General features: G+C 48.8%; 1 protein-coding gene across 1 annotated transcript; it reads right to left on the reverse strand.

Annotated features, from left to right (window-relative positions):
- Window positions 1–24,525, reverse strand: NCF1 (neutrophil cytosolic factor 1). The gene is made up of 11 exons (XM_006136052.4): window positions 24,335–24,525; window positions 22,386–22,466; window positions 20,554–20,629; window positions 14,383–14,548; window positions 12,685–12,740; window positions 11,014–11,136; window positions 9,181–9,288; window positions 8,493–8,610; window positions 5,492–5,599; window positions 3,091–3,227; window positions 1–757 (listed from the first exon to the last, which is right to left on the reverse strand). The coding sequence occupies exons 1-11, from the start codon at window positions 24,404–24,406 to the stop codon at window positions 639–641; spliced, it is 1,164 nt and encodes a 387-aa protein (XP_006136114.1). The 5' UTR covers window positions 24,407–24,525; the 3' UTR covers window positions 1–638.
- Window positions 24,526–26,297: the final 1,772 nt, after the last annotated feature.

Raw genomic sequence — 26,297 nt, forward strand, 5'->3', positions numbered from 1 at the left:
CTCATTTTTCTGACTTGTTTATAATCCTTCATTTAGCCAACATGAAAGTATTACCCACATATAGTAACTTTTCAAACCACAGACATATTTAGCTAGTAAAACACTGTACAGAATAAAAAGTGATATATGTATTAACAGTACATGTGAGTCTCCTACAACAAGAATCACCCAAAATGGCTATATTACAAAGCAAGCTAATCAGTGCACCTTGATGATATGGTTTGCAAAGTATAAATGGCAGGAAAGGACTCCATTAAGAATCTCTCTTACAGCTCGATGCAATGAAATGCTGAGCACCTTCCTCTACTGCGAAACAAGTCAATGGTGGAGGAGTTCACTCAACATCTCACCCGATCAGTGCCTTGATCAATTGTATTATGTGTAGCGATTCATGGTAAACTTAAAAAAAAGTGATCATTTACTGAGATTATCTTGCCAAATTCTGTCCTCAAGTTTAGAACAATTCAGATTTATCGAGAGATGGATGGTGAGGACTCTAATTCAAGGTATCTCTGAGAAACTCGAGGAGGGCAGCTGCACTTTTTGATGTGCCAGAATTCACCAGGACTGTCCAGTCTGGCTATAGAGTCCTGGCAGAGAATAAGCATCAGCTTTTTTTTCTTCTTCTTCCCGTGGCATCATTTGATCTTGTTCTTTGTGCTCTCTGTACACCGATTCATGATCAGGTCCTTACTGGGTCGTGGTGGAATGGCCGGCTGGGCCTTGGATTTGGTTTCTTCCATTTCATTTTTCTCTCCTACAAATGAGAGGACATAAAAATATGGGAAAGTTCCATGTCCCTGGCACAGTTCGAGGAGGCCAAGGGAATTAGGTATCCTATTTTCACTGAATTTTGATCCTAGAATAAGTGTTCTATTCTTATGCCATTAATGTTGGATAAAGTACTAAATTGGCTTCTTCTAAAGAGAAGACGGGAGCTGAAGAAATAGGTTGAGAATCTGGGAGGGATTCGTTACTACCAACTTCCTTAAAGTCATTTGCTCTCTCATTCTAAACATTCAAAAAATTCCCACTGAGAGCATATTTTTCCCTTTCTTCTCTCTACATTTCTCTGGGGTTTGCTTTATTCTTGGATTTTCCAGGCCAGAAGGGACTTTTAGACCATCTAGTCTTACCTCCTCTATGACTCAGGCCAGAAAATGTCACCCACTTATATGATAGTCTGTTAAATAAAATGGGCCCAATCATTTGAGGGGAGCAGTGCAACTTGGGAGGTGCTGAGCACCCTCAATTAGTCCCCGAGTCAAAGCACTAAGCAAGTACTTAAGTTTAAACCCCTGCTATCAAGTTCTGTGGGAATGAAGCAAATGTTCAGAGTCAGACTCATGTTTATGCATTTTGCTGAACAGGGATGCTCTTTGCTAAACATAGCTCTCACGCGGATCAGGCCCTAGACTAATCAAGGGGTTGATGTTACAACTTTTGACTCCAATCCCACTTTCTGATTTGCAGAATTGCAGGCAAAGAAGCCAGTGGCAGAGTTTGGCTCAAATTGTGTCTCAGGCACTTAGCTGGAGGCTTCTTGCTCCAGAGTCTAGCTGATCGCTGGATGTGGGTTCGGGAAGGAATTTCCCCAGGTCAAATTGGCAATGACCTTGTGGGGATTCCCCTTCCTCTACAGCATGGGGGTACGGGGCGCTTGCTGGGCTTATCAGTCAGTTCCCTGCCATTATAGGGGGCTCAGGCACCAGTATACCTGGGTCCCTCCTGTTCTTTCTCTGTGGCACATCAATAAGCTAGTCTCTTGAAGGCTGTCACACTTTGGTTTAATTTTGGTTGTTGTGTATTGTATGCAGGTGGCCTGTGGAAGAGAGGTCAGATTAGATACCCTGGTGACCCTTTCTAGGCTAGGCCTGTGAAGTCTGGATCCAGAGTGGGTGTGAGACTTTCTCTGGCTAACTCAATGTGCTAGGTAGTTGGCTGTGTAGTTTTCCATTCACTAGGAATGTCACAAATGTATCAGCTGGCTTTCAATACCTTACCCCCCATTATCTGCAGGCATTTCAGATCTTTTAGAAATCAGAAACCACTCATTTCAGCCTTTGGGTGGTTGGTCCCTGCCCTTCTAGGACCTGCCTTAATTCCACCTCCATGATTTCTCATACTTTCCATACCCTGCTATTCCAGAAATGAACCTACACATCTCTCATACTCATTCTGTCTTCTTTGCTTCAGTGGCCTCTCCCTTTTACTGTTGTAATGCTTCGTATGAAACCCACTTCCCCATTTACGGCTCGTAGAAGACTGCTATGTCAGGATTACGAATGACTGTAACCACCATCAGCTTTATCAGGCCATTTCACAACAAAGATAATTTCTCTAGACCCCTCGGCTTGCGCTATTGCAAATAGAATCAACCCAACTCCTGCGTAGTCTCATTCGTGTCAGTGCTGGGTACCCATGACCATCAGTGAAGGCCATAGGAGGTTCCCGTCCTCAGTACCTTGAAAATCTTATTCTTGGCCATTCCTTACTGTCTGGATTGTCCTGGCTGCCTGACATGGCTGTAGAAGTGCTGTCGGTAGCTCAGAATTGGACTGAGTAGCCTTCATTAGCTTTGGGGTATGAATTCTCCCTCTGCCACTAACGCCACTAAGCAACCTCAGAAAGGCAAGAGGACTTGCCTTGTGGAAGGTAGACTAGGGCTGTGTCCAGACTCAGGGGTTTTTTCGAAAAAACCTCACCTGCGTCCAGACTCAAGCCGCGTTCTTTCGAAATTAAATCGAAAGAACGCGGCTTTTCTTTCGATGGCAGTAAACCTCATTTCACGAGGAAGAACGCCTTCTTTCGAAAGTTCCTCTTTCGAAAGAAGGCGTTCTTCAATGTAAATAGGGCTTCTTCGAAAGAGAGCATCCAGACTCACTGGGTGCTTTCTTTCGAAAAAGCAAGCCGAAAGTTCAACGTGCAGTCTAGACGCTCTCTTTCAAAAGAGGCTTGCAGTCTAGACATAGCCTAGGAGGAAGAGTGACGTCCACCAGCCCTGATGGTCTCCTTGAGTACAAACATCCTCCCCCCCGCTGTTCATGACACAGGCGTTCTATCTAATGGGCACGCCAGGCTGGAACTTACTGATCACGTTGGACTTGTTCTGGAGATTGCCCTTGGTTTTCCTCTTCATATACTTCACGCTGTTCCGTCTATACGTCTCCTGGCTGATCTGCTTCCGGCTTTGGTTGTGGATGCTCTTGACATTTCGGATGGTCGACCTGCATAGAGAAAGAGAAAAATCTTCCAGCTTTTGCCATTTTAACTCTCTATGCTTTCGTACCATACGGTCCCCACTGGGGGAACTCTCCCCTTTTGTAGGTTTGGCACAGCCTCATCCTAGGGAGGGCAGTGGATTTAGCCTATCCCAAGCTGTGGATTTAGCCATGATTGCTTTGGGTTATACCAGGCAAAATGACTGTGAGTTAACGTCAGTAGCTGTGAGCAACCTTCTGTGATTTGTTGCATAAAACATTAGTCAGGCAGCATCTAACTGTTATCCATGGATGTTTTTTAAAAGCGCAAAGTGAGACTTTAATTACAGTAAAGAGCAATACTTAATTAGTTCTTCCAATCGACCTCAAAGTACCTTGCAGAGGAAGGGGAGCATCAGTTACATCCCTAAGTCACATAGCAGGTGAGTGGTAGTGCCCATCCATCCAAGCTCCACCCATTAGGCCACACTGCTTACATATGCCTATTTAGATCCATTGTTTCTGGTATAGTGCCATTGTAATTCCGAGGCAGGACATTCACTGGCTACTGTAACATGTCACTTTGTGTGCGTGCATGCGTGCGTGCGTGTTTGCACATCTACACATGTGTGCAAACTCCCATAGATTTCAGCAGGATCGGAACCTGGCCCGCATGCAGATCAGATCAGTGAGTATAGATTCAACACGTTGTTTCCCAAGCTACACCTGTCACACACAAGTACTGAGCAAAGTGAAAATTAACACAAAGGCCTGTGGGAAGGAGGGCGGCAGGGGGTTAGAGTCTCAGTGGGAGTAAGACAGCCTGCTGCCCTGGAGAGTTCTGAGCAGGAGAGACCAAGCCCCTCTTCTAGGATCTGAACTAAGACCAACACATTTTCAGGACTGGTGCCTGGAACAGTTACAAGCAGATGGTTCCTATTCCCTACCACAGCTATTGTTTCACACCGGGTTCACACCATTTACCTACGAATCAGCGGCATCGCGCTCTATTACGCTGCCTCCCGTTCACGCCTAACATTTCAACACATTTCACATCTGTGAAATTAGAGGCGCCTGTTTCATAGCTGCCCTAAGTGGAAGCAATTTTCTTCACAATGGGATATATAAGGACCTTACACAGATTCTTTTGCTCGGCTAATGCAAAAGAACAGCAGAGATTTTGGGTGCTTACCCTGACTGAACCCACCCTCATTGCTTTTTATGGTTCATCTCTCTCTCTCTAGTGACAAATGCATGGTCCCATGACTGGTGCCCTATAGATATCAGCTTGATTAGATATTTACTGCAGTGTTCACAGCAGTGGAAGAGTGAGAGTCCAGCTTCTCAGATGGTGTAAATCAACACATCTGCATGGAAATCAATGGAGGCAGGCCAACCTGCACCAGCTCCCGGTCAGACCACAAGATGGACTGGGGAGATGATGTAGGAAACCTGCTTTGGGATGATGCAGACAGTTCAGCTCAGCACTTGCCATGCTTGTAATCACCACTGGGCAAATTTGAACCTGCGACCTCTGGAGCTTGGTATAAGGAGCCTCTGTAGCTTGAGCTTGAGCAATGAAGCCAGCTGACTCTCAGTTCAAACTATACAGCTCCCTTGTTCTTAGTTCTCACTGTAAGTGGTCTAAGTGCCACTACATGGGACAGTGAAAAACACCCGCTAGGTGTGTGGGTTACACAGGTACCTTACAAGTTCAGTTCCAAATGGTGTGAAATTAATGAGGAGCAGGTTTAAAACAAATAAAAGGAAGTTCTTCTTCACACAGGGCACAGTCAACCTGTGGAACTCCTTGCCTGAGGAGGTTGTGAAGACTAGGACTATAACAGGGTTTAAAAGAGAACTAGATAAATTCATGGAGGTTAAGTCCATTAATGGCTATTAGCCAGTGTGGGTAAGGAATGGTGTCCCTTGCCTCTGTTTGTCAGAGACTGGAGATGGATGGCAGGAGAGAGATGGCTTGATCATGACCTGTTCAGTTCACTCCCTCTAGGGTACCTGGCATTGGCCACTGTCGGCAGACAGGACACTGGACTGGATGGGTCTTTGGCCTGATCCAGTCTGGCCATTCTTATGTTCTTGTAACGTTCTTAGGCCAAAGTCTTTCTTTTCAGAAGGAAGCCCTGTAGCAACTCTCTTCCCCCACCCTACTCACTTAGCACTTAGGTTCCTCATCTCTAGGACAAGCGCTAGGTATCCCCAGCCACAGTCTAGTTCACTTCATCACACTGTCCCAAAACATGGGGCAACCAGACCCGATTTGCCTTCCCTACCTTCGAGGAGGAGCGCCTCTGTTTCTCAGATCATTCTTCACAGGGTTATTCTCTTCCCCAGATTTCTGCAGATACATGGAGGGGTAGTACCCGGTGATTTCTTCCTTCCTGGGGTGCAAAACAACACCACTTACACATACAGCAGCTTTGTCAAAACAACAGCCTGGCTGTCCAAATCCGAGGACCCTTTTACCAAGCATCATGGAGGAGTCACCCTCAGAGATGATGTTTTCAATTGAGATGGGATGTTTTTCTAACAGATCTGCTCAAGGAATGATTTGGGGGAAGTTCCTGGTCAGACTGGTCCTTTTGGGCCTCGGCATCTATGAATCTAACCTCCTGGCAGTTCAGCAGTTCCAGGGTGGGAGCGTTCTAGTGGTGGTGACAGCTGACAGGATCCAGCCTCTGAACTGCACTTTGCCAGCCCCGGAGTGCGATCGCCATGCTCCTGCAACCCCACTCAGGGCCCGCTCGAGGCATTCTGGTGCCCCGGGCACGGGCGCAGGCCCGCCTGTAGGGAGCAGGCCCGCGCCCCTAGGGTGCACAAGCCCGCCACCAGGGTGCATGGCGCATGCGCAGCCCGGCTACGGCCACTGGCGTGCAGCCCGGAGCCCACCCCCGGGGTGCAGGGTGCAAGTACGGCCCAGTCCGACCCAGCCATCACTGTTGGCGCGCACGCCAGGCCGTGTAGGGCCCCGCGACTGTGGGGGGAAGGTCATTGCTAGCTAGCGCCACGGGGATGTGGGCAGGCCGGCGCTGCGGGAGCCGGCCTGATGGCAGCTGTAAGGGACACCGCGCACCCCTTACAGCTGCCATCAGGCACCCCCCATCAGTTGGAGCCCTGGGCAGCTGCCTGGCTCACCCATGCCTCCGTCCGGCCCTGACCCCACTCCCCACGCTCTTTTCCCCTCTGCTGTCAAGTCAGGCAACTTCCTCTTCCTTGCTATGTGGCACCAGCTGCAGGGTTACTGAGTGTAGCCGAGACAGCCCCCCTGCTTCTCATCCCTGGGTCTGGCCCCTGCACAACCCAGAGCAGAGCTGCAGTGTCAGGGGATGGAGGCTGGAACAGGCTCCATGTGAACAGAATCTTCAGGGGTTTTCGCCAAGCTGGAGCAAGTCTCCACTGAGCAAGTGCCGACTGCTGGCCCAGGGGGTCACTGGGACGGCAAAAGGCACATCCCTGAGACAAAGGTGACACACGTCTCAAGGGGTGTGTCCAGACTCCATGCCTCCGTCGACGGAGGCATGTAGATTAGCCAGATCGGAAGAGGGAAATGAAGCCGCGATTAAAATAATCGCGGCTTCATTTAAATTTAAATGGCTGCCCCGATCTGCCGATCAGCTGTTTGTCGGCAGATCGGGAGAGTCTGGACGCGATGCCCCGACAAAGAAGCCTTTCTTCATCGACACAGGTAAGCCTCGTGAAACCAGGTTTACCTGTGTCGATGAAGAAAGGCTTCTTTGTCGGGGCATCGCGTCCAGACTCTCCCGATCTGCCGACAAACAGCTGATCGGCAGATCGGGGCAGCCATTTAAATTTAAATGAAGCCGCGATTATTTTAATCGCGGCTTCATTTCCCTCTTCCGATCTGGCTAATCTACATGCCTCCGTCGAAGGAGGCATGTAGTCTAGACACACCCAAGGTCCAAAGCGAAGGCACGAAAGCTTCTCTCTGGCTTCTAGCTGTACAGCCACCTCCGGCTCCTCCAGAGTCCTCCGGCCTGCTCTCGTGCCACTCGCCACCTTCTCGTGAGTGGGGGCTGGGTGCATGCCAGGGGGTGAGGCTGGCCACAGGAGCCGGCGCAGAGCCCGCGGGGGTGGGGAGGAGATGGCGACCAGGGGATGCCCAAAAGTCCCTTCAGAATCTCCACCTACCCCCTCATCTTCTTCTAATTAAACCTCAAGCCCCAGCATTCAAAGTTAAATAAAATATTTCCATTATTTTTCATTGCACATACGCACTGTTTTACTCACATTGTGGGTTAAATAGGCTTTTGTGGGCTAGTCTGCGAACCTAAGTTTCGTTGAGAACGTTGTTTCTATGGGGAAATGCGTTCCGAGTTCCAAGCAACCAAATCTCAAACGAACTTTTGGAAAACAACCTGTTCTTGAGTCGGGGACTTCCTGTATTATTTTCCCCCAGCTTTGTTCTTGGGAACAACTGAATGTTTGGCGTGAAATTTCTTTCCCGCCCTCTTCCCAAAAAAATCCATCTGCAGCAGACACCTGGCAAAATTCAGCCCAAATGTTTAAAGACTGGCAAAGTTATAAACAACTGAGAACAGAGGTAGGGGAAGCAAAATACAGAACTACGCAGCACTTTAAAGACTAACAAGATGGTTTATTAGATGATGAGCTTTCATGGGCCAGACCCACTTCCTCAGATCAAATAGTGGAAGAAAATAGTCACAACCATATATACCAAAGGATACAATTAAAAAAAAGTGAACACATATGAAAAGGACAAATCACATTTCAGAACAGGAGGAGGATGCAGGGGGGGAGGGAAGGAAGGTAAGTGTCTGTGAATTGATGATATTAGAAGTGTCTGTGAATATCATCAATTCACAGACACTTACCTTCCTTCCCCCCCCCCCCCCCCCGCATCCCCCTCCTGTTCTGAAATGTGATTTGTCCTTTTCATGTGTGTTCACTTTTTTTAATTGCATCCTTTGGTATATATGGTTGTGACTATTTTCTTCCACTATTTGATCTGAGGAAGTGGGTCTGTCCCACGAAAGCTCATCATCTAATAAACCATCTTGTTAGTCTTTAAAGTGCTACATTGTCCTGCATTTTGCTTCAGCTACCCCAGACTAACACGGCTACATTTCTATCACTAGAGGTACGGGAAGCATTCATCAGCCTTACCAAGTGATGCTCCTGGCCTTATCTGTAAGAACCACCCATTATAATTATAATTCATCTCAGGTTCTCTTTCGGTTCCTTCCCCTGAGTGACCCAAAGAGCCAAATCCAATTTATCCTCGCATGCTCTTACCTGACAACCCACCAGCCATCAAGGAGCTTATGGATAACTTCTATGGTGTCGCCTTCTTTCAATGTCAGCTCATCATCCTCAACACCAGAGTAGCCTTTTCTGACAACATAGAGTTCCCCTGAGCACAATAGAAACAAAGGAGGTTTCAAGGATCTATTGGATGTTAACACCCAAGGAAGAACATCTCAGTGATCCAGACCAGCGCTCCAAAATGACACAGCCCACACCCCAACAATGGATCCCCATTTTAAACAAGAGCCGACTCCATAGTGATTCTGCATAAATTCCCGTGCCGTGGCACCATGATCAATGATACTCATTGGTTAAGTACCTCACAACTGACCTGGGACTCCACACAGATGGGTTGTGTCTAGACTGGCCCCTTCTTCGGAAGAGGCATGCTAATTTCTAACTTTGGAATAGGGAAATCAGCGGGGGGGATTTAAATATCCCCCGTGGGATTTAAATAAAAATGGCCACCGCTTTTTTTCCAGCTTGGAGAAAAGCCGGAAAAGAGCGTCCAGACTGGCGCGATCCTCCGGAATAAAGCCCTTATGGGCTGGGCTCATTGTGAAATCAGAGATGGAACATCTTAGTGCATTTCCTTCTGCAGTTACTCCAAAACCCTGCTCGGGACCCTGGAGGAGACATCCTATGTGGCTATATTGCTGGGGGGTTGCGGTTTTACCTGCATAGTTAGGATCCTGGTCTTCAGATTCATCAGGACCATCCATAGGCTCCAGATAAGCAGCTGGGACCCAGCCACGTTTATTCTTTAACTGACAGAACCACCAGCCTGTAACAAAAGCAGCAGCAAACACCACAAGGGTCAGCCCCATTCATTGTAGTGCCTTGTATGCTGTAAGGTGCACCTCAAAATAAACTCTCCCCCCAGGCCTGGGGTGAAGGGAGCAGTCATTAACCCCGTGGGAAGAGAGACACTAAAGGACTTCTATGATGTCACACAGTCACCAGCAGTGTGGAGACTCAGATCTCTTCGCTCTGTTCTTTAACTGTGGGACCACTATGTCACAGAACTATAAGACAAGCTATCTTGATATTTGTCTTCAGGGGGTACGGTTATGCCTCTTCTACCAATGAAGCAAGAACAGCATAGCTGGAACTGACTATGGCTTCCAAGGCTAGCAGATTCGATTAGATTCCCTAAGGCCTTGTCTACACTTGAAGGCAACTTACAAAACCCAAACTCTGTATCTTTTAATTGGCTGGGGGCCCGGTCTCTATGCGAAAGCAATGGGATGAAAAGGAATGGAAGGTGGACTGGGAAGGGCTGTGGCAAGGCCCACTGGGGTAAAGAGGTGACTGCGTATGTACAACTCAGTCATATATGTGCCTGTGAAGCAATCATAGTGACCTGACGGGTGTAGGACATGAAGCAATCAGTGTTTCCCTCATAGATCCTGTAAGTCACGGTATAGAAGTGGTTCTCTGTGTCAATCACCATGAGAACAGGGGAGGGGAAGTCAACTTTTGTTTTGTTACCATGCGGATCCTAAAGTTAGAATGTTATTTCCTGGTTGAGTGCCAGTCCCACCCAACCAGTCATGGGAGAAACTCAAGGGCTTTCGAGGATTGCATCACAGCCTCACCAAGAGAAGTCCCCCATCATGTGACTGCACATGGTGTTTTTCTCAGTGTTTCCCTCGCTAGGGGCATGTCTGTGATCCCAGAGTGCTTGCTGTCTGTACATATAAATGCTCTCAGCTCCCACACTTAGGGCACGGAATTAAAACATTTCAAGATACAGATGCTCACAGAGAGATAATCAGCAGGTCGTCATGAAGGGCAGCAGTAGCAGCCAGGAACCCCAGCCCTGGACTGCCAGCTCCCCGCCCCCAAGTTCCGTGTTGTACAAACACAGAGCAGCGAGCAGTCCCTTCCCTAGACAGCTTCCCGTCCACACACATAGTCCGTTGTGGGTCTAAAGCACCACACACGCATTCACTAGCTCAGCCGCACCTCTGGCGGGAGGCAGGCAGTGTTCCCTCTAATTCTTCCTACCCCCTGAGCGGAATGAATTTTGTTAGATGCACCAATCTGGTGGTAATGCGCAACACATCACCCTCCTATTTGTGCACATGACAAAACGGATGTGGCGGGGTTGGGGCTAAGGGATTCTGAGTGGGGGAAGAGCTCGGGCTGAGGTAGAGGGTCGGGGTGCAGGAGGGTGAGGGTTCCAGCCGACCCTAGGAAGAGAGGGCTCCTAGGGATCGCTCCATCCCAGCTGCCCTAAGCAACTGGACAGGCACGTTGCCTCCCCACAGGGCGGGTCTCTGCTGGGAGCATCCAGGCACTGTCTCAGGTCACAGGATGAGTCAGTGGCAGAGCCAGGAATGGACCATCTGTGTTCAGGCCTTTCCCCAACCCACTGGGCCAAGCTCCGTCTGCGAAAGGGGCTCTGAAGAGCTAGCGCTGGGCTCTGTCTCTGCACCGGGCCGCAAGACGGCGGCTCTGCTCAGCCCTGAACTTTGCAGCCCCGTCCCAGAACAACGGCCTTTACCGCTTTCGCTCTTCTCCACCACGTCCACCAGGTCCCCGGTTTTCAGAGCCATCTCGGAGCCAGAGTTCTTCTCATAGTCAGCAATGGCTCGGTATGTCTGCAGGATGATGGGGCCAGTAATGTCTGCAAGAGAGAAGCGGGGACAGGATTTCATGAGCTCCTTCCATGGCTTTCCATCCGCGTGGCTCCACTGATTGCCCCAGGAGAAGCTGGAGAAAACGCCACAGAAGCTCAGAGGAAAGTCCAAAACACTCCCTGAGGGATAGCAGTGCCGGTGTTCTCACCACTCTAGGTAGCTACGCTCGGAGGAGTTCCTTTAAAAAGGACCAAGAAAACCAGCAGGGAGAATGGTAAGTGCTCGAGCAAGGCAGCTACGGCTTCTTTAGGACCCCAAAGTATTATATTCCTAGCAAAGCGTTCATCAGTGAACATTCGAGTTTAGCATGCTGCATCGGTGTCCCAGAAAAGATCTGCCCCTCTCAGGCTGCCAGCACTCGTGCATAAACTGTTGCTACACATTTGCTGCTGCTGACCGTTAGGGTTGCCAGGTGTCCAGGATTGACCCAGACAGTCCGGTATTTTCGCCTCCTCGCCAGTAAAAAAATTCAGAAAATACCGGACACCTAAAATGTCTGGTATTTTCTGATTTTTTTCCCTGCCAGGAGGTGAAAATCCTGGGTGCTCACCTGGTTCTGCAGGGGAGCTATCTGGCCTGGAGCAGGAAGATAAGATGGTGGACGGCCGCTAGCAGCCTGTTAGGGCCAAAAATCCTCATGCTGGGCCATGCTGGGTTCTTTTTTTGTTTGTTTCTTTTGGTTCAAAAGTTTGGTCTCCCCCTTTTTGTTCTCAGCAGAATTTTTTCCCTGGTGTTTTTTTTGGGGGGGTGGGGAGGGTAGAGTATTTTTGGTTAAACCATCTGGCAACCCTACCGGCAGTGTGGCTCTTCTGTGTGGGGGTCTACCAACACTTCAGCTCTCCCGCTGACAGTACAGCAGCAGTAGCTATGGGACAGCAGGGGTAGGTGACCCTGTAAAACACCCACTGGCCTATAGATCTACAGGGTGCTGAGCGGAAGATCATGTTTGCAGAAGGGAGGGGCGGCTCCCCAAGCCGAGCAGGATTGAGGTTTGCAATCTTACAAGGGAAGAAGGATGGGTTTGATGGCAAGGTGACCCAGCCCCCACAATTTAAGCACCTGGTTCCATCTTCCCTCTGTTTACAGGGTGCACGTGCTTCAAGGCACCAGGGCTGAGTGGGCTGCTGGAATTCAGGCTGCAGTACAATGCGGTAGCCAGAGCTGTTCAGGAAGAGCATGGCTGGAAGGCCTCCTTGACACCAAACCAGGCCCTTCAGGTTGACCCGGGGCCCTCCATATTCCAGGCCAGGAGCAGTTTCTCAATTCACTGCATCCACCCTCAGGCCGCTTCCTCTGAGATGTCTTCTGGTGCTCTGCTACCCATGGCTCAGGAGCTGTGCCTTGCAGTGGGGCCAGCCCTACAGTCCCAGGGGTCAGGACTCTCCTGCAAGCCGGTGAATTGTGCTGAACACTCTCCCACCCTACAGATTATTCTCACTTGGTCAATAGTTTCCTGCAAGGCTGGCAGAACCAGGTGTTCTCAGTGGCTAGGTCTCTTGCTTATCAGTGTCTGAATCACCAGAGCTTCTTCTTACCTGCAGCATTTTTCTTGGAGTCCTTTGGCACCAAATATGTCTCTGGCTTCTTGATGCTAGAAAAAGAAGAGTGAACTCAGTTGAATGCCAGGGAATGCTGCTCTTTGTTTGGAATGGATCCCATATGAAGAGAGATTAAAGAGATGGACTTTTCAGTTTAGCAAAGAGGAGACTAAGGGGGGGTATGATAGAGGTCTATAAAATCATGACTGGTGTGGAAAAAGTGAATAAGGAAAAGTTATTTACTTCTTCCCACAATATAAGAACTAGGGGTCATCAAGTGAAATGAATAGGCAGCAGGTTTCAAACAAACAAAAGGAAGTTTTTCTTCACTCAGCACATAGTCAACCTGTGGAACTCCTTGCCAGAGGATGTGATGAAGGCTAGAACTGTAACAGGGTTCAAAAAAGAGCTAGATAGATTCATGGAGGTTAGGTCCATCAATGACTATTAGCCAGGATGGGTAGGAATGGTGTCCCTAGCCTCTGTTTCTCTGGAGGTGGGTGACAGGGGATGGATCACGTGAGGATTACCTGTTGTGTTCCCTCCCTCTGGGGCATCTGGTATTGGCCACTGTCATCAGGCAGGATACTGGGCTAGATGGACCTTTGGTCTGATCCAGTAGGGCCGTTCTTATGTTCTCTCTCTTCCCAGCAACAGGGTTCCCTTCCCTCCATACAAAAAACATACTGGCTCAGGCCAATGGGCCATCAAGCCCAGCACCTGGTCTCGGACAGTGGCCGGTACCAGAGCCATCAGAACAAGGCCATTTGGAAAGATCCATCTGGTTTCCCCTCCTGGCTTCTGACAGGGCATATGGGCTGCCCTAAGCGTGATGTTACATCCTGCCTGTCTTGAGCATTATCTCTGCAGTAGAGACGTACCCTTAAAAGGTGGCGCAGACCATCCCAGGGTTCATTCAACTATTTAAAGGAACAGCACCCCAATTCTGCGCAATACAACAACGAAAATAATCTCAGGCAGAGGTCCAGCCTGAAATACTTCAGCCTGATGGGTCGAATTTTCAGAACTAAGAACAGAGGCTCAGAATGGAAATGACAGCTGGTATTAGTGCTTGGGTTAATAGATCATATTATTTATACCCTCTAGCACATGGGTTCCCAAACTGGGGGGGCATGAAGAAATTCCAGCGGAGGCAGAAGGTGACCCAACCCCACCGCCCCCCATCAAATTTTGCTGCTCTGGTCAGTGGTCAGTTCCTTTTTTTTTTGCTTTTGTTCAACAAGTTTTGCTTCAATTTTTTTTTTTGGGGGGGGGGCTGAGGGTTCCTCAAAAATCAAAAAGGGGGCGTAATGCTGAAAAGTTTGGGAACCACTGCTCTAGCATGTTAGTTTTGTGTTATATCAATGGAAGAAATCTGATCATGTTACTAAGCTCAGCTGTACAGAACGGAGTGGACAAGCTTTCTCCTCCTGACCTGGGTAGAGACAAACACAAGAAAGTCGGGTAGAAGTGTGTATGTTACAAATGGAATGTCAGTTTGTGTTAGAGTCACAGATTGTGAAGCCAGAAGAGACCATTGTGAACGTCTAGTCTGATCCACTGCTTGACACAGGCTGCCGGGTTTCCCTGCCTTAATTCCTGCTTGAACTCGAGCAGACCCAGTTGCAAAATACCTAGACTAGATGTTTAAATGGTTCAGACACTCTGCGTTCCTGCGGACGCGACTGTACTCACTGGCTGTCGGTGGGCGGGTTCAAGTCGTCAGGCCTGACTTTGAAGAAGTTCAGAACATGTGTGCATCGGGAAATCTTGTGCGGCAGATTCACCAAGGTGTAGCAGTATTCAGTCAGCGTGCCTTGCCTGTTCTGGGTGGACCTGTGGCCATCAAACCATTTGGGTGCTAGAGAAGAGCAAAACCAGAGAGACTCAATTTTTGTGACGAGCACATTGGGTAGCACTGCCCATGCGGTCACCCCTATGCAGAGCCTCTGCACCTCGATACCACACAGCGACCTGCTGAGCAGAACCCCAAAGAGTGACTTGTCACGCGAGTGTGGGGACATCCCGGGGCCCTGCACCCCATCCGCAGTCAGGTGTGATGCTCAGCCGGCAGAGAGAAGAGAAGGCTTGTGAGTCCACAGGGACACAGCGTAGACCAGCCTTCAGTAACCAGAAGCAGCCAGGACATTCCATCTTGGGAAGAGGGAGACCCAAAGACAGGCCTGTCTCTTGTTCTGCACCCCAGGCCAACTTCCAGCAACTCGGTGCCAGCCCCCCGCCAGGCACCTCCTCCCACCTTTGTCCTACTTCCCGAGCAAAAGGTGTAACCTGATCACAACCTCTTCCGAGCTCAGATTACAAAGGGCGTCAATGTGCAAGAGCCTATCACACCCAAAATTCCCATCACCATCTAGGTATTGGTGCAGTGCCCCGGGAAACTGAGGCACACGCCCGGGGTTACTACAAGACAGCGGAACTCACATGCCACATAACCAGGGGAATAAAATCCCCCAGAGTCCCACTTCGTCACATGACTTCTGCAGACGGCTCCTTGCTCCTGCCTCAGGTAAAGCGTTTGCGTGTCTCTCAAAGGGAAGGTTACCGTGGGTGTAACCCTCACATCTAGTGTGGTTCACTGGTCCATGCAGTGGCACCTAGACCACAGCAACAGCTAAAACCAAGAGACCTCCCCAGCATGGGCTGGGAGCCAGCTGGCTTTTAGCTCAGCTGGTAGAGGCTCCTCTACTCAGCTTCGGAGGTCCCAGGTTCAAATCCCCCCGGTGGTGGTTACACGGGCACCAAATGGGTGCGGTCAGCGGAGCTGCAGCCTAACAGTGCTCTGGGAGAACTGGCTGTTGTAACCAGGTCCTGTGTTTTAAGGAAGCTCTGCACTCAGAGCACAGAGTTCCTCATTTTGTCAAGGCAGCAGCCGACGCGCAGCGCAACCCGGCGCACACCCTGGGTCTCAGCAGGAGCTCCGCAGTGAAGGTAGACAGAGCAGCTTGGGGGAGACGTGGCTACTCCGAGCTGACGGGGAGCATCACCAAGCGCTAGAGAAAGCCCCCGTATTAGCGCCGTGGCGCCGTAACGCAATCCCCACAGCCATCACCAGATTACGCCCCCTCAGCTTCTTCTGGGCCAACCCTTCGGCCAGCGCTGTCGGCCTTTGTCCTAACTGGTCCTGCTTCGGTGAGGCAGAGCGCGCCCCTCGCTCCTATCAGAACGCAGGCTGCAGCTTCCCAAGCTTCTATCGGGAGCCCTGGCCCTGGAGGAGGAATAATACCCAACACCACCGGAGTGGCACAGTTCCACCACCCTTCACCCCTCCGTGAGCAGCGCAACGTCAATGGGGGAGCTACTTCTGTCTGCACCGCTGCGGCCCCTGGGGCTGGCGCAGTAACCACGTCAGTGGGTGGAGCATAGAAACCTAGAACGCTAGATCTGGAAGGGCCCTCGAGAGGTCGAGTCCAGTCCCCGGCCCTCACGGCAGGACCCAGCACCATCTAGACCATCCTTGACAGGTGTCTGTCCCACCTGCTCTTAAATATCTCCAGTGATGGAGATTCCACAACCTCCCCAAGCAATTTATTCCAGTGTTTCACCATCCTGAGGCTACGTCTAGATTGGTATGATTTTCCGGAAATGCTTTTAACAGAAAAGTTTTCCGTTAAAAGCATTTTCGGAAAAGCGCGTCTAGATTGGCAGGATGCTTTTCCGGAAAAGCACTTTTTGTGGAAAAGCGTCCGTGGCCAATCTAGACGCGCTTTTCCGCAAAAAAGCCCCGATGGCCATTTTCGCGATAGGGGCTTTTTTGTGGAAAACAAATCTGAGCTGTCTACACTGGCCCTTTTGCGCAAAAGTCTTTCGGAAAAAGACTTTTGCCCGAACGGGAGCAGCATAGTATTTCCGGAAAATCACTGACGATCTTACATGAGATCATCAGTGCTTTTGCAGAAATTCAAGCGGCCAGTGTAGACAGCTGGCAAGTTTTTCCGGAAAAGCGGCTGATTTTCTGGAAAAACTTGCCAGTCTAGACACAGCCTAACGGTTAGGACGTTTTTCCTAATGTCCAACCTAAATCCCCCTTGCTGCAGTTGAAGCCCATTGCTTCTTGTCCTATCTTCAGAGGCCAAGGAGAACAATGCTCCATCTTGACTGAAGCACTACACGGGTGCAGAGGCAGCAGTGCCGACTGCGTGTTTTAAGTGTAGACCTGCCCCCAAATAACCTGCCCAAAGTCACCGGGGAAGACTGCAGCAAAACAGACTTGAATCTAGGTCGCCCATGCTGTAGGCAAGTGCCCTAACCCAGTGGTTTTCAACCAGGGATGTGTTTCCCCCCCCTGGAGGAATGCAGGGCTCTTCTGGGTGGCACATCAACTCCTCTACCAAGGCTACATGAAAAGCAAGAGTGAAGTCAGCACAAAGTAAAATGTCACACAGTGACTTGTTTATACTGCTCTATATGCTGAAATGCAAGTACAATCATTTAAATTTCAATTGACTTACTTATTATTCAAGGGTAAAACCAAGAAAGTCGCCAAGTTTTCGGCAACAGTGCGCTGGGAGACTTTGATCTTTTTATGTCTGACTTTGTGAAGCAAGGAGGGTATGCAAGCCAAATCTGACTCCTGAAAGGGGTACAGTCGCCCAGAAAGGACAGTGGTTCTCAACCTAACCACTGGAGCATCCCACCAAACAACTTCCCTGGGCAGCAAGACTGTGCCATTACCACCATTTGACAGGTGGGGCTCTGAGACACAGAGAGGCTAAGCGTAGGTCCACCCTTAAAAGGCTACAGCAGCACAGCTGCAGGCTAGGCATTACTGACACTGATGGAAGGGGCTCTCCCATCGGCATAGGGAATCCATCTCCCAACAGGCAGTAGCTAGATCAATATAAAAATTCTTCCAGTGGCAGTATATGCACTGGTCAATACAACTACCTCTAGGTGCATGGATTTTTCACCCCCTTCCTCCCCCGAGACATGCACCTATACCAATGCACCTTCCCAGCCTAGAGTAACTCAAAGCTCACACAGAAAGTCTGCAGCAGAGAGAGGAAGCAAACCTGGATGCCCCAAATCCTAGCTAGAAGCCGAACTACAGCCATCCTTCCTCTCGATTTCACTCTGCGTTGAATTGCCATGTGTCCCTGTTAAGAGACGCCTTACACCTACTGAACAGAAGCCTTCAGCTTTGGGATTTAATAATTCAACATAATCATCTGGGGAGGGAAAAAAACCTCCTCAAACCAGTGACAAGGAGTGGCTAGGTGAGGTTAGAAAATCAACCTGAGTTGATAATTTGTTGTTAACTTTTCTGTTGTTTACCGATTGTTCACACAGATGGGGGAAAGGCCAGGAGGTTTTAAGGGCAGGGCAGGCGATATGAGGTTGGGCTACGTTCTTGGCAGACGCTGAAGGGAGAATAAACTGCGACAATCAGATAAGACAATGAATCTTACTGCATCTTTTACTGTGTCACCTCCCCCAGCATGTTCGCATTAGATAATTGAAATGACTAGCGTATTGCCTTGGTCAGTCTGAAGAAGGTGCGTGCATAAGTTACACCAGTGTTTCTCAACCTGTGGTGCGAGTACCCTTAGGGGTATTCGAGAGAAGTCTGGGGGGTACGTCAACACAACTGAAATTTGGAGAAAGCTGAATTTTTGTTTTAAGTTTTACGGCGCTTTATTATTTTTGTACTTTTTACACCCAAAAATTTCTTCGCCCGCCTGGCTACGATTACGTTGTTTAAACAAAGGTGTTGCAATGGTAGAAAAAAATGTTGTGTGTCTGAAAACTGTAGGTACTGGGGATACTTATAATATTTTTAAAAGGGGTACATTTTATAAAAAGGTTGAGAAACGCTGAGTTACAATTCAGTGCAACCACTGACTTCACCCATTAAGGGGAATTCTTTCATTTCCTCAAATCGATGTGACTGCGTGTTCTTTCTGAAACACACCCATGTGTATGTAGGCAAATGAACACTATAAATACACTGCGGGTGTGCTCAGGTAGCAGGCAGGGTACCGAATCTCAGCCCAGTTACAGAAGGGTGTCATTTGCATTTGAATTCTTTCTTTCCGGGCGGGGGAATGCCGACCTTGATACAGGCCTTTCAAAGGTGCCTGTGTGTAAATGGAAGCCAAAAAAATGTCCGTTGTGTAGTGTCGCTGCTTACAAACACGTATTAACCCCTAGCCAGGGACTGTGTTTCCTTCCACACTTCCAGCGAGCTCAGCTAAATGACGGCAGGGTCAGGTTTGCAGACGTGCTTAGCACCCAACCGCTCCTACTGTTCCCAGCTCTTCCGACTGTACCAGTAACTTCATGCCAACCCTCGCACAGGCAGCACACCTCTGGCTGTCTGGGACAGGGCACTATACATGGGGTGTCTTGTACGACCTGAGGGACTTTAAAGCCTGTGGTGACAATCACTCTCCAGTGAGTCCTTTGAAGTGTATAATCGAGTATAGTTTCCTGCTGTGTATTTCACACACCTACCGGGGACATGGAAGACAATGGGCCAACGCATCAGCTGAGGTAAACAGCCGTGGCTCCATTTATAAAGATTTTGGTCTGTTTCCTGAGTGGTTTTATTTTTAAGAAAAGTGGAACAAAGCATTTTTCCTGCTCGTGTGCCTTGGCACGGGCTGGATGGGTTTCATTCGGCGTTTCGGCAAGCCCCATGTTTCCCCCCCCCCCCCCCCCGAGCTTCCTGGGCCATGCCGGTGGACGTGACAACTTCCTCAAACTGACGGATGTCAGTTCTAGGGCCTCGCAGCTGCACCACAACACAGCAGCTGCAGCCTGACCACAGTGGCACCTTAGCAATGGATTTCCATGTGCCAGGCAAGGAGACAGAGGAACAGGCCACTTTGCCATCCCTTCTACAGTCAGCACCTTTCACTGCTAAAGCCAACTGGCCAGCTGTGGGGACTTCCTCATCTCGGGGAGATTTCTTCATTAAAAATAGAGCAACAAATGCTGACAGAGAAATCTGAGCCCGTCCACCACAGCGATTGCAGTAACCAGTGTCGGGAAAGTAAAATAATCTGTGAGAAACTGCTACTGTAAATTCCCCGAGATTGGGGGACGGCACAGAGGGGACTCTGGGGACATTCCCCAACCAACAGCAGTCAGTGGGTTTGCATTTACTCAAAGGTTACTCAAATCAGGGATAGGCTCAAGTGCCAAACCCAGCTCCCATTAAACCTCTTGATTTCAGTGCCAGTTTGTCTGAGCTCTAAATCCTAAACCCCACCAGAGTCTTATTAAAGGCAATTTCTCTGCATTCATTTCCTCAGACGCACTCAGTGAGGGAGATGGGGAAACTGAGGCACATTGCAGCACCGTGGCTGGCTGAAGAATGGGAATGGAACCCAGGTTTCCAGCCCCTTCACTGCATGAACACGTAGCCATGGGAGCGGCGAAGCTTTCTGCCTGCCGGGAATGGCGCTCTGGCTGACGTGTCTTTACCACAGTCTCTCATTGGATGGTTAGATTGAAAGAGAGAGGTTGTCTGGGGCTGAAAACGGGTGTACAGGAATGGGGCAGTTAAGTCGCTTTCCCTGCATCGGCTAGAAGGTGAGTTCTAGGCGGTTACTGATTGTGAGGAAGTACACAATAAGCAGGAGTAGACCAAGCAATCTGTGGTGGGTGGGTGGGTGTCCATTTGGTCACATCTCCCTCTAGTCAAGTGCTCCAGTTACTAGAGCAGTCTGCTACTCACACCGAATGGAATTTCTCTGTACTCTGGAGGGTCTCACGTTCCACCCCCCACTGAAGACCCTGGTGTCTGTGTGTTTGCAGCCACAGTACAAATTACAGAAGGGCGGCCATCCCTTTTCCTTATAGCCTCCTGCTTTGAAAGTCTGGCGGCTTCATACGTTTGCTTACCTGGTAAGTGAGGGATGATCCTGTTCTCAGTGTTGATGTCCCCAGATTCAATGGGAAACATTTCCTTTAAGGATTTCTAGCATGAGAAAAGAAACCAGAATTAGGTGCACAGTCCAGTCAGCATATCCAAGGTAAAATTCAGTCGGACTCCTCGGGGGCTCAGAGGGAGAACAGCAGTAGAAGAGACTCAGGCTCTGGTTTTCCAAAGGCCTCAGCTTGGCCTTTGCCTGTGTATCCAATAAAGAGCTCAATTTTGCAAGCCCATTTGACAGCACCTTGCCAGGGAGCTAGCAGCTTGTGTTGACAAATCAGGTAGCTAGCAACAGAAGGGCAGATCCTGAGAGCAGAGGGAACTCGGCACTTGCAGGGTTGGGCACCAATCAAAGGACGTCAGGTCAAGTTTTCGTCAGTGTTTATGTGGCTTAGGAGCCTGGTCCCATTTTCAGATTAGGAGCCTCAGTCCCATTGCCTTTCACTGAGGTTTTGGCTCCTAAGTCTCTTTTGAAAAAGGGAATGTTTTGCTCTTTTGTAATAAATTCTTAATACATACTAGTATATTTGAAAAGTTTGTCCGATCAAGAACTTTTTCTAAACGGTACGAGCAAGGATCACCCCATCTGGCATGCAGCTTCCTCTTGCCATAACTTAAAGCAGTTTCGCAAAGTGGTCCGCGGACCCGCTCTCAGAAACCTGCTCCTTGGCCGCTCTGGTTTGTTTACTGACCAGCTCTGCAGCCATGGAGCCTTACAGCTCCCATTGGCTCCAGTTCGCCGTTTGCAGCCAAAGGGGGAGCCGCGAGAAGCAGCGTGGGCCAGGTTGCTACTTCCTGCAACTCCCTTTGGCTGCAAACGGTGAACCAAATTAGCCAGCATTGGTTGGGTCCTTAACTCCATTAAGTTGGGGGGAAGGGGTTGAAAATAAACGAGAAAATGCACATGCTTTATTTAAATGATCGTATCTTTCAAAAATAGGGTTAGTTTTATCAAGTTAATTTTTATTTCGGATTTCTTTTAAAAAAGGGATTGTTAGCATTTTTCCGTTTAAATTTTTTTTAAAGGGAATTCTATCAAGCGTGGTTTTTTTTTTCTTCATCCCAATAAACTCACTAGTTGTAAATAAAGGGAAAAAAAGAACCCAGTAACAGTCTGCCTGTGTTGGGGGACTGGAATACTTTCCCGTCAGCATAAGGCACGGATTGTTACCCAGATGGATACACGCCATTCGTGGAACTGGAAACCTTCGCTACACAGCAGCACCAGATGGCCCTTCTGGCGTGTGCCAGTGGAGAGATGGAGCTAGAGTGGCCACTTCCCCAAGAAACCCTGGTGCAGGATGCTTGCACTTTGCGGTAACCAGTTCTGCTTAGGATAGTTAGTATCCAGCTTAACTTCTGACTTCACTGAATAAAACGTTGCAAGAAAGAAAGATCAGTTCTCGACTCCTCTGTCTGGTGAAGGCAAAGCCCCCCGGGATGGTACGAACAAAAGGCCAAGAGTCTTGTTCCAAATCAGCTAACAAAGGGCTGATATGCTTGAAAATGGTATTTGGGCCAGTTAAGTCCTGTCGCTCTCCTGAGGAAAGCAGATCACATATGCTCTGAGGTCAGCACAGTGAATGCTGCAAGCTTTACATTATGATTTTGAAAATAGATATCATTGTGAGCCTTCTCTCACCATGCATAAAAAGCTGAGGCATTCCTGTACCACAGAGCTAAGCCTGTGATAAAGTCCTAACTAGACATAGACTAATTATAGCCGCAGTTTTCGCCTCATAAGCCCCTCCAACGCAAGCGAGACTTAGCCTGAATCAATACACACCAAGAGTTGACTTACGTGAAATTCGTATATCTCGGTAAATTTTCGATAGACTAGTTTTTCGGTTAGATCCTGCCATTTCACCAGGAACATGTAAACCTAATGAACAACAAAGAGAGTTCAGATTCTGCAGTTTCCACTGTGGGACACCCATTTATACCACCAAGTAGGGACAATCACTGTTTATGAACCATTTTCCAAGAGAGACCAGATAGAGTCTTGTTTTCTGGAAAAAAACACACACTCACAATCTCTAGCTACAATCCATTTCAAAACCTGGGTCAGCGAGGCTCTGAATTTTTCTCTATTCACAGAAAATTCAGCAAGCACAGACAGGACAGCAGGTTCTAGCACATGCTGGTACGAAGAGCCGATTTCCTATAAACATAGCCACTCAGCAGATATAACACAGGGGTGCATCTAAACTACGAGGCTCTATCGAAAAAAGATACTTAAAAAGGGCTCTGCATTTTGCGTATCTTTTTCTGATACTTTTGTTGGAAGAGGCTTTTCTGAAGATTGGTCCATCTACACTGGGCCAATGTTGGAAAAAAACCATCTTTCAAAAGCCCCCTTCTTCCTCGTGGAACAAGGAATACAGGGGCTTCCAAAAGAGCACATTTGCTCTTCCGCAAAAAAAAAGCAGAAGAGCAAACGCGTTCCCTGGATGCGGCGGAGTTTTTTCGGAATATCTCTGGTATCCCGAAACCCCCCCAGAGTCTAGCCAGACCCTAGGACTTCTCCTCACTACCATCAGTGTGCTTCCTTTCACAATGCCCCCATTAATGGAAAGTCACCCAGAACTGATCCACTAAGCTAAAGTCCCATTCTCTTTCATATCTCTTCTCTAGTACAGTGTTTCTCAATCTTTTTTTAAAAGTGCCCCTTTAAAAAAAATTACCTCCACTATCCACAGTTTTCAGACACACACAAAAATTTTCTACCGTTGCACCGCATTTGTTTAAACAACTTAATCATAGCCAGGCAGGCAAAGAAATGTTGGGGTGTAAAATGTACAAAAATAATAAAGCGCTGTTTTCTCCAAATTTCAGTGATGTTCATCTACCCTCCCCCCGACTTCTCTTGAGTAACCCTATGGGTACTCGTACCACTGGCTGAGAAACACTGCTCCAGAACGGTAGAAGAAAATCAACTCTTTAGCAGCTCAGCTGAGGAGCATGTCAGAAGAAACACCATTTAATTACAAAAACATAAAAGACATAGCAAATGTAGAGCAAAATGACATCCTAGTACTGGTTGAAAACATTTATTTTCTTTCCATGAACAATTTCCATTTTTTCCCACAAAATCCAGAATGAATTTTGCTTTGCCATTTTGGTTCAAATCTTTTTCACCCAAAAACTGAACAATTCAGCAACATGGATCTGTTTTCACAGAACATGTGTATTATTACAGTGAAACTGCCTTTTTTCCCACCCCGCAAAAAATTGATTATATACAACAGAGCTAGTTGGAATTGTTCAGAGAAAGAGATTAGGGATTGAAGAGGTTTGTTAGAGAAAGAGACTAGAAATAGAAGGTAGAGAGACTGGTGAGGAACGAGAGCCAGGAGAATTGCTCTTCCCACAGTGACAATAATCAAAACCCCACAGTGACACTCGCCATCTTAAAAGCGAGTGATGATTGTGAGCCATAGAGCTCAGTACTGATCAACGCTTCTTTTGGTTCAGCCTGTTACAAAGACAGGAATCAACCAAGCAGCTGACATTTGGATCCAAACTCCCCTGAAATTCATAGGCATTCAGGTCTAGAACAGATGTTCCTAACTCCAGTCCAATCTGCTGTCTCAGCTCAGAAAGCAGCAGCGTTCCCCTATAATGTTACTTCTAGAATTTCTCTTTCAAGGTATTATTTGAACTAGAAGATGAAACGACGCCAAGGGGAACTACGCCTAAAGAGAAAACCCGTCAGTGTACTGCTCTGCAGTGTAATCTCGGAGTACTTACATAATGTTGGCTTGGAAAAAACCTTTTCTCAAAGCCCAGCAGCTCAATGTGTCTGATGTATGCATCTTCCATGGCTGTGGTGGGTCCCTGGTACTGAATGCTAGAATCGGGCTGTTTGGCTGCAAGGAGCTTCCAACTGTTTGTCTGGACGTTCAAGGCTGCCCTTGCCGTCTTCTCTATCTGTGCGTCGGGTGGCTTTTTGTATCCGCACTGAAAAGGGGAAGTTGCACTGAGTTCATCAACTTTTAATTGCTTCACCAATTGTTGGGTTTGTGAGTGATCCGCTTCCTGCTACAAGCCTCAGGACCAGGAACTAAGTTCCACCAAATTCGGGTCTCTCCTTTCTCATCGTCAACAGCCTGTAGACGCTATAGGGAGGTGCAGGGTGAATCATGGTCCAGGTGTAACCCACACATGTAGTGGGGGTCACTGTCCTGTGTAGTGGCACTTAGGCCACTTACAAGTGAGAGCTAAGAGCAAGGGAGCTCTACAGCCTAAGCTGAGCGCCAGGTGGTTTTTAGCTCAAGCTGTAGAAGCTCTTAAACTCCAGAGGTCTCAGGTTCCAATCTGCTTGCTGGCAATTACACAGTCACCTCACGAGAATGAGGGGCCCTGAACTCCCAGGAATAAGCAATTGAATGAACACGGTGTCTACAGTGTTGTTGGAGGGAAGAGGTAGATAAGTTGGAACAGGGCTACTCAACACGTGGCCTGCGGTGCGGTTTGGGTTAAGTGGGGCTCAATATGCGGCCTGTGGGTAGGACCCTTGGAACGTGGCCTCCACTGGGAACACGCTCCAAACGACGAGGCATCTCCCGGGTGGGGTGAACACTGAGAGACACAAGTGGAGGGGCTGGCTGGAACAGACGGGTTCAGGCTGGTGGTGTTTCTAGCCTCCAGGGAGGAGGTGCTGGAAGGGAAATGGGAAGTGCTAGCTGCTTAGTCTTGTGGGCAGAGCCTGAGAGGTGCTGACTGGCTCGCGCTGGCCACATTTGGGTCCGGCGCCGCGGCACACAGCTTAATCTTTGTCTTCATGCCCATCAGTGTGAAATGAGCTATTTGCATATATTTGCATGTATATGCAACCACACTTACGTTGTGGCCCTCGGCATGTCTCATTTTGGTCCCGAGGCTTCCAAAGTTGAGTAGCCCTGCATTGGAGAGTAGGGATAGGGCCCAGAGTGACCTAGACAAATTGGAGGATTGGGCCAAAAAGAAATCGGATGGGGTTCAACAAAGGACACGTGCAGCGTCCTGTACTTGGGACGGTAGAATCCCAAGCCTTGTTACGGGCTGGGGACCAACTTTCCTATTAAATAAACCCTTAGTGGTCTGTGATAATCCCAAAACACCTCAATGGGGCAGTTGTTATTGCGAATACACCAAGCATTTGCAGTGACAGACCTTACTGGATTCAAACTGAGGGAACGACGCACAAGGCTTATTGTCTTCTTTTGTTTATTTTGAGTGAAGGGAAATGGCACAAGGAAAGGGGGAAGTGCTTGGACACCGTGGACAAAGAGCAGCGTTGGGCGCTTCTGTCTGAAATATGGTTTCCCCCGGAGGGGAAATCAGAGGATCTGAAAAACCTCAAACGCTAAGGATTTTCAACGGGAGGAGGCGAATGAGAGAGAGGGCCCACAGCTGCGACACCAGTCAGACCGTACGGCTTGCAGGAGATGGCACTCGGACAGGGCTGGCCAGATGGCAGCGGTGCAGGGAGAAAGAGGCGTACAGCCTCCAGATGGCGGAGCTCGGAACGTAGGACGGGAAAGCAGAGGAGCAGACGCACTGGTGCCGAATGCAGGTGGCACACACAGGAGAGCGAGCGTATCAGTGGTTGACAGCAGCCCAGAAGTTGCAGCTAGGAGTACTGGAGCAGCAGAAAGGAATTCCCCAGTCTGCGGGCAAACCCCCTCCCCCCAGCAGTCACCCAGCCTGTATCCACCTTGTCAAGACCCAA

Source organism: Pelodiscus sinensis, chromosome 21 (assembly GCF_049634645.1).
Source record: "Pelodiscus sinensis isolate JC-2024 chromosome 21, ASM4963464v1, whole genome shotgun sequence".
Taxonomy (NCBI): domain Eukaryota; kingdom Metazoa; phylum Chordata; order Testudines; family Trionychidae; genus Pelodiscus; species Pelodiscus sinensis.

Bases quoted from the DNA above. Each gene is read 5' to 3' on its own strand.
- NCF1 (XM_006136052.4), bottom strand. From the start codon at position 24,406: ATGGAAGATGCATACATCAGACACATTGAGCTGCTGGGCTTTGAGAAA. The intron at 9,289-11,013 runs GTAAAGGCCGTT...CTTTTGTTACAG, and splicing joins GGTGGAGAAGAGCGAAAGCG to GCTGGTGGTTCTGTCAGTTA. The intron at 3,228-5,491 runs GTAGGGAAGGCA...TTCTCTATGCAG, and splicing joins AGAGGCGCTCCTCCTCGAAG to GTCGACCATCCGAAATGTCA.